At 41.0% G+C, this 8,868-nt stretch overlaps 1 protein-coding gene and 1 long non-coding RNA gene across 5 annotated transcripts in view; both read left to right on the top strand.

The window, feature by feature from the left end:
* Positions 1-8,868, top strand: part of LOC139024918 (uncharacterized) — a 109,394-nt gene that overhangs the window by 2,486 nt on the left and 98,040 nt on the right. The window lies entirely within an intron of this gene.
* Positions 7,525-8,868, top strand: part of LOC139024917 (endonuclease domain-containing 1 protein-like) — a 9,924-nt gene continuing 8,580 nt past the window's right edge. The window contains exon 1 of the mRNA XM_070439899.1: positions 7,525-8,688. Within this exon, the coding sequence (XP_070296000.1) occupies positions 8,320-8,688 (369 nt within the window). The 5' untranslated portion in view covers positions 7,525-8,319. The remainder of the gene's footprint in view (positions 8,689-8,868) is intronic.

Here is an 8,868-nt window from a genome sequence, read left to right as displayed (position 1 = left end):
AAGGAAATGCAGTTATCAGGAGAATGTTATTGAATTGTGACTAGAAAAACAAATTTAGTTCACTTCAGAGAGTTTTCACTTAACAAAGTATCAGGAGTCACTGTCAATCATCACCTCCCAAAATATTCCAACATCACGAATGAGTAGAATTAGACGAGAATGGATGAGAAACACTCTTGGACAGATGGAAGCAAATGTACCCACACCAAGACACTCATTATGTGGTCTGAGAACGGAACTGGAGTCCTCAACACTGCTTCATCACAATGTAAGCTAAATGTGTTGGATACGAAACAAACCCTGGCATTTATAAAGGAGAACATGTCCAAATTAATTATATGCATGCATATCAAACAGGAATATATATTAAATGAATACATTGTGTGGTAAAACCGTGTTGTGTTTGTGTGCACAGAGACAGAACCTCCCTATCAGAAACACCTTTACTTGACATCATAAAATAAACATAACAACATAACTTAGGGTCGGCTCGATCCTTCTTCAGGCCCCCTCCTCGTATTCGGTTCCGTACCCCGGGAGCTTCTCGCCCTCCTCTCTTTTCCCCCCCGCAGCGCTCCATTTAGGCGGCCTGCACGGCTGGTTGGTACTCTCCCCTAATTGCTGCCATCAGCGTCTCCATTCCGGGTTCTTCCCAGCAGAGGGAGCCAACGTCACGGCACGTACCTCCCCTCTATCACCAACCCCGGGGCAGGAAAGAACACTTGTACACAGTGCAGTACCCTGGGACAGAAATCACCCACATCTGTATTTTACAATGAGCTGTATGAGTTATAATGAGCGACAATTCTGCATGATAAAGAACAATGTGTGGATCTAATTCCATCTAACCACAGTGATGCTGCTGATTAAACTCCTAACAACTCCTGGGAGAGGGTGATGTTCCTGTGGACCGGAGGTTCCCAAATTCTTTACACTCTTTCTGGGTGATGGGGAGGGATGTGCTTCAACCTGAGGAGAACAGAAACATAAGGGGGGAATTAACCTCACTGCTCAAATGTCAGTGTTGGTTCAAGTTGCTGAGAACCTCCAACTACCTTTATTAATGTGCAATGGTTTTTAAACAGTTTTGCATATTCATAGGCTTGATTAAGTTGTAGGCATTGATTGAATCAGCTATACACTCGTTGGTTGGAAAATGGTGTTCATAAAGTAGGCATATCTTTCCGTTTTTATCCGCCTTCGACATTAAATCGAGTTTGTAGAAAAACGACGCTTGCAGCAGAATTTTTACGTATGAACCGGTCCACGGGGAATACGAATATAGACGGCTGCATGCAATGCTTTGGGCGGTAAGATGAAACAACTATATCGCCATCTGTATTGACTGATCATGTAAAATGTACAAATAACTTGGCTGGCTAACATGCCTAGATTGAACAGAACACAGCTGGTTAGCTGCATTTCAACGTTCATCGATCATTTTACAAATGTTAGCAGAGTGAAGATGTGTTGCGAAATGAACCATCTGAATGATGATGATCTGAAGAGAGTTCAGTCTAAAGAACCATCATTATAGTCTTCTGAATATTTTTTATAGATTTGCTACATTTGTCATTAGCTGACTAGCAAGTTCCTCAATTCAGGGTTAAGAAAAGTCTGGGTCTTCACAGTTGCCACATTGCTGACTTTATACTTGGTTAGTTTAGTTCATCTCTTAACAAACTGATATGCAGAAGAGATCGCTGCCAACTAGTTTTTGGATCCGATGCCAATTTAGCTTGGCTAGCGGGCTGATAAAAAGCACTGACTCAACATTTGAATAAAATTCACATGAAAGTATTTGTTGAGCTTTAAACAATTTGGTAAATAAATAAAAGTAAATTTCCAAAATATTCGCTATTCCTCTGGAACATTTTCTCCAAATTCAGACATTTTTAAAATTATTATTTCCGCTACTTGCCGCAAGGTGTTATGGGATACCCTCCCCGGCGAAGGAAACATCGACGAGGCCTTCAAAATTCAATAAATAACGACACCTTAATCAGCAGTTTAATTGGGATTAAAACACGCCAATTCTGACATATTGCTTGAAATTCTGCCTGTTTCGTTGTCGATTGGGACACAGTGTGTGACTTGATTTAGGTTTAGTTCAGCCGTCCTTTGCACTTATCCAACATGACACTACAGGGCAGAACATCCACATAAGTCCCTGTTTTCTCCACCACAGTAAACTAAGTTTTAGGTCTAAAAAAACGGGGAGGGACAATATAAGGATGCTTCCACGAATTTGCTATAATCTTTTGCGCATTATTTTCCTGTTTAAGGCAACCGGATGTCTAGCCAGTCTCAACTAGCGATAATCCACCAATGGCAATGCGAGAAGTCGCAAACCGTATCCAACCACGTGTGGTCCAATCATATTCGCCCTTTGACCTTAGCTCCGCCCCAAAAGCAAACGGCGGCCATGACACTTTCCCCTCATCGGATCATTGTTTACATCAAACGGAGAGTTACAGAGGAAGTATCTTTAATAAGGTTGGATGAAATGGATTGTAATCTTATTGCTACATCTGTGAAGTTGTAAGAAGAACGGAAAAGTGAATTGAAAACATTATACAGTTCTATCTCTGCAGTCATCTACCTATGATACCCGTAGCATTGGTTTGGTATCGGTACTACCGGTACAATCAGCGGCCACTTGTCTGCATTTTCAATATATTTTTACAATCGTAGCTATTTTAATGCATACTATCGCTTATATTTCTCATTTTTAATAATATAAACTCTTATTGGTTTCCTGTATCTGTGCATGAACCCTTGGAACACAGTCCATTGTACAAAATAAGTCATCCCCAAGTGAGGGACATCAAGGAGATGAACCTCCAACACTCGGAAGCTTGTTGGGTACATGAAGGCTCATGACAGTTACYTATTCTTTGTTCCAGACCCTTTCTGACCTCATTCAACTAATTGTGATCTACATTGAGGACCATGAATAGTTGAACAAGGTGTTTGTGCTGGGCTGGCAGGAAAGAAAACGTGTACACAGTGCAGTACCCTGGGACAGAAATCACCCACATCTGTATTTTACAATGAGCTTTATGAGTTATGAGCTGACAATTCTGCATGATAGAGAACAATGTGTGGATCTACTTCCATCTAACCACAGTGATGCTGCTGATTAAACTCCTYACTAACTCCTGGGAGAGGGTGATGTACCTGTTGGACCGGAGGTTCCCAACTTCTTTACATCTGTCTGGGTGATGGGGAGGGATGTGCTTCAACCTGAGGAGAACAGAAACATAAGGGGGGGAATTAACCTCACTGCTCAAATGTCAGTGTTGGTTCAAGTTGCTGAGAACCTCCAACTACCTTTATTAATGTGCAATGGTTTTGTAAACAGTTTTGCATATTCATAGGCTTGATCAAYTTGTAGGCATTGTATGRAATCAGCTATACACTCGTGGTGGTGGYAAATGGTGTTTCATAAAGTAGGCATATCTTTCCGTTTTTATCCGCCTTCGATATWAAATCGAGTTCTGTAGAAAATCGACGCCTTGCAGCAGAATGTTTTTACGTATGAACCGGTCCACGGGGAATACGAATATAGACGGCTGCATGCAATGCCTTTGGGTGGTAAGATGAAACAACTATATCGCCATCTGTATTGACTGATCATGTAATAATGTACAAATAACTTGGCTGGCTAACATGCCTAGATTGAACAGAACACAGCTGGTTAGCTGCATTTTCAACGTTTTTAAATCACATGTGAGATGGAGAGATGTGAAATGAACACATCAGTTGCCATCTTTAGTCTCTGAATCATGTTTATAGATTTGCTACATTTGTCATTTGCAGACTAGCAAGTTCCTCAATTCAGGGTTAAGAAATTTCTGGGTCTTCACAATTGCCACATTGCTGACTTTTTACTTGGTTAGTTTAGTTCATCTCTTAAAGCTGATATGCAGGAAGAGATCGCCTGCTAACTAGTTTTTGGATCCGATGCCAATTTAGCTTGGCTAGCGGGCTGATAAAATGCACTGACTCAACATTTGAATAAAAAAATCACATGAAAGTAATTTGTTGAGCTTTTAAACAATTTGGTGAATAAATACAAGTACATTTCACAAAGTTATTCGCTATTCCTCTGGAACATTTTCTCCCAACCGGGGACTTTGTCCGCCATTAATTCAGACATTTTTTAAAATTATTTCCGCTACTTGCCGCAAGGTGTTATGGGATACCCTCCCCGGCGAAGGAAACATCGACGAGGCCTTCCTTCTGTGGATGTTCGCTGCCCTATAGTGTCATGTTGGATAAGTGCAACAGGACGGCTGAACTAAACCTAAATCAAGTCACACACTGTGTCCCAATCGACAACGATAACAGGCAGAATTTCAAGGCAATATGTCAGAATTGGCGTGTTTCAATCCCAATTAAACTGCTGATTTAAGGTGTCGTTATTTGATTGATTTTGAAGGTCCTGTTGCACTTATCCAACATGACACTACAGGGCAGCGGACATCCACAGAAGTCCCTGTTTTCTCCACCACAGTAAACTAAGTTTTAGGTCTAAAAAAACCAGGGGAGGGACAAAATAAGGATGCTTCACGAATTTGCTATAATCTTTTGCACATTATTTTCCTGTTTAAGGCCAACCGGATGTCTAGCCAGTCTCAACTAGCGAAAATCCACCAATGGCAATGCGAGAAAGTCTCAAATAACCGTATCCAACCACGTGTGGTCCAATCATATTCGCCCTTTGACCTTAGCTCCGCCCCAAAAGCAAACGGCGGCCATGACACTTTCCCCTCATCGGATCATTGTTTACATCAAACGTAGAGTTACAGAGGAAGTATCTTTTATAAGGTTGAATGAAATGGATTGTAATCTTATTGCTGTAAGTTGTAAGAAGAACGGAAAAGCGAATTGAAAACATTATACAGTTCTATCTCTGCAGTCATCTACCTATGATACCCGTAGCATTGGTTTGGTATCGGTAACTACCGGTACAATCAGCGGCCACTTGTCTGCATTTTCAATACTATTTTTACAATCGTAGCTATTTTAATGCATAKTATCGCTTAWATTCGTGCTTTGTTGTATGGTGTAAGACGTCTGTGAAGTTGTGAAATAGTGTTTACGTGATGCAGGCTACAGTACAGTAACTTTAACATGCTACTGTACAGTAGTTTATTTTCGGTTCCAGTGTATAACAGTTTTATTCAACATGTATCAGTCATGGATTAGCTAATACATGTATTATGTTATCTACTTTAATGGTGTGATAATCGGGATATTTGCCTTGCATTTCAATCTACACATGAATATGGGTCTGCAATGTATTGCAATGTTAGGTAGGCTATTCAATTCCCTTGGCATTCTGCAAGCATGAATACTTTACAATAATGGAAGATATGCATTGTGTTAATCTTACTATTTGTCCATGTATTGAATGBTACACAGCTTTCCATAAATGCAGTGTGGACTTTTTACAGATGAAACCCCTTCCATTATGACACTCCTTCCTGTATCTGTCATAAAGGCCTATGCATTCTTTGTCCTTTAGTTACACAACTAAATCTAGTATCTGTCACTTACCTTTCATGCTGTAGATCTGCTGTCATGGTGCTGAGAATGCTTAGTACTGTATCTGTCACTTATGTATTCTCTGTATGTATTAGGTATGAACCCTTGGACATACAGGTACCTCCAGCGCTCCCTCCTGCCTCACATTCGGCCCCTGTCCCTGGTGATCTACCTCAGGCCCCCTTGTATCCACCCCAGTCTTCTGAACTTGCCCCAGTGGGGTGAAGACCAGAAGAGGGTGATGTCCTTCCTGCCTCAGAATGTGCTGGGGTGAGTTATTTCAATAATAAATGAGAAGCTGAGAAATGGTAATTTAATATTTGTTCATGTTGGGTGAACTATTAGTATTTTAACTCTCTCTCTCTTTCAAATGGAGCTGGTGGGCAACTCCAGTGGGGTGAAGACCAGAAGAGGGTGATGTCCTTCCTGCCTCTCTCTCCCTTAAATGCAGCTGGTGATTCCAGAGAGCCGGCGGGCATCTCTCAACAAGAAGCAGCAGTGGATTGACCAGACGCTGTTTACCAGGAGCCTCCTACAGAGCTCACAGTTCATCACTGTCCTTTCCCTGGTGGGGAGAAGACCAGGATCTCATGATGTATCAATGTCTCAGGATGCCACTGGGTAAACATTATCTAACTGATTAACTTTTCTGTGATGATATGTGGAAGAAGATGTGTCTGAAGTAAACAGAGGAACTGGCCTAGAGTTAGTCCTGTCTGGTATAATTAGTGGTCAAGGAGGGTTGGATAAACTCCTCTGTATAAAGATGAGTCCTGTCTGGTATAATTAGTGGTCAAGACTGGACAAGGAGGGTTGGATAAACTCCTCTCTATGAAGATGAGTCCTGTCTGGTATAATTAGTGGTCAAGACTGGACAAGGAGGGTTGGATAAACTCCTCTGTATGAAGATGAGTCCTGTCTGGTATAATTAGTGTTCAAGACTGGACAAGGAGGGTTGGATAAACTCCTCTGTATGAAGATGAGTCCTGTCTGGTATAATTAGTGGTCAAGACTGGACAAGGAGGGTTGGATAAACTCCTCTGTATGTGGAACAGGTGTGACTATTTATCATGTGTTACAATCAAACCTCCCTATTGGCTGTGTGTTCCACATTCTAAAGTAGAACCATTATTTTACTTGCTGAAATATTGTCCAGAAATGACCTCATTGGACAGAAAGGGGAACTCCTCCCCACACGCATGTTGAACAAATATAATGTTTCCCTGAAACAAAGTATTCCTGTAGTTTCATGAAATAAGAAACTGATTCATAGTATATCATACATCATACAAGCCAACGTTCAATAGCAACACTGCTATTGCTTGTTTAGTTTCTCAACATTCCCAAGAGGTTTTGTATAAATCCATTGATGACTTTTAGTTTTATTGAAGAAGAAAACGGGTTTTGAGGCCCTGAAGTAAATATACTTGCTGCTTCTCTTTTTGTTAAATTATTGACCTGTGGAACATTCACCTACCGGGTCAATTGTAACATTTAATTCCCACCACTTGGTTGAATTGTAAATGACTGGTACGTCCTCGGAACATACTTAGTGTGTAATGATAGCTGAGATATGTTGTTAGTATAAAAATATGATTCCTCCAACTTAAATAATATTTTCATAATAAGCTAAAGTCTAAAAGTGTTAGTTTGTTCCCCAGTCTCCTCTACTCTTACTGAGAAAAGGCCTCAACTGAAGAATCTACAGCTGCTGAGTCTGAGGTGTTAAACAGTCCAGTGCTGCTCTGACCACAGTGTTGTTAGGAACCACATTTTCTAACTCTACATACACAGCCTTGTGTCAGCTCTTACTGTGAACTACTTCAGTTACTGGAAATAAACTCAGCAGTGTTCAGACCACAGAATACACCAAGTTGTACACAACGTCCTCCGTTTCATTCAGTTGGACACATCTTCCTCCGTTTCAGTCAGTTGTATACATCTTCCTCCGTTTCATTCAGTACAATTCAGTTGGACACATCTTCCTCCGTTTCATTCAGTTGGACACATCTTCCTCCGTTTCATTCAGTTGGACACATCTTCCTCCGTTTCATTCAGTTGTAATCATATCTGTAATGTATGTGAGGCCTTTGAGACTTCATACTAAATATGTTGACTTGCTCGTCAAGGGAAATGCAAGTTTACTTCTTTGAGTTGCTGATTCAGAGTCGCTAAGCCTTGTGGGATATTAATGAATGTGAACTCAGCAACCGTAATTCCAGAACAGTCCCACTGTTGTAATAGTGGGATGTGTATCTTCTGACAGACTCTATGCTGAGTAAAGTCATGTTTTTATCCTAAAACGTTGTTCTACCAGAACCAAAGTGTGGATGCAGTCACTATTTAGAGCAGTCTAATCTCATTAAGCCAGAACTATACTCTTGTGTGATTAAGTTCTGGGTCCATATGTGTTAGAAACTACAGGAGGTGAGTCACATGTTATTTGTTACAGCAGTTTCCATGGAAACGTACAGAGGAGTTTATGCAAATCAACCCTTTCTGTCTTGACATCTGAAGGAGGAGTCTCTGAAAACCTATTTAAAGCAGTCTGTCCTGACTCAGATCAGCAGTCTCCAGTCTACCAGCTGGTCTCTGTAATAACTATTTAAAGCAGTCTGTCCTGACTCAGCAGTCTCCAGTCTACCAACTGGTCTCTGTTATAGCTATTTAAATCAGGCTGTCCTGACTCAGATCAACAGTCTCTCCAGTCTACCAACTGGTCTCTGTAACTTCATCTTTGTCTCTGTGGTGTACAGTCTTCAGGTGATGATGGGGGTATTGAATCATCTCTCTACTCTCCTCCTTCTCTCTCTCCTTCCTCATGCTCTCTCTCATGTGGTGAAYAAGTTCAGTGATGTTCCACAGTGCAAGGATTTCTTCCTGGGTGGGACAACTCCAAATCTCCCAGGTATTTTGGTTGGTGGAGAAGTCCAGAACCAGGACCAGAATGAGGGCCGCTACAAGCCGATATGCCAGAAGTTTCAATACAAGAAGAAAAATAATAAATTTTACAAAACCTATATGTTTGCAACTCTCTACGACACGTTCAACAAGATCCCTGTGTTCTCAGCCTACACCTTCACTAGTCCTCCTACAGCCACCAGACCAAATCAAACCTGGATGATCGAGCCCCAGGTAGGACTAAACTCTATTCAACATGTGTATTTGTTTACTGGTATAGACATACAGTATCTTTTATACACGAATGTGTTGCAACCACTTTCAGCTTATGTCTGGATTGTMAAATTGTGACTTTCTTTAAGAGTTAATGTATGAACTAGTTAAAGAGTTGTAATGTCTAAACTAGTTAAAGAG

The sequence above is a fragment of the Salvelinus sp. IW2-2015 genome, unplaced genomic scaffold (assembly GCF_002910315.2).
Source record: "Salvelinus sp. IW2-2015 unplaced genomic scaffold, ASM291031v2 Un_scaffold2011, whole genome shotgun sequence".
Lineage (NCBI taxonomy): Eukaryota > Metazoa > Chordata > Actinopteri > Salmoniformes > Salmonidae > Salvelinus > Salvelinus sp. IW2-2015.
This window is presented reverse-complemented; position numbering and strand designations above follow the sequence as displayed.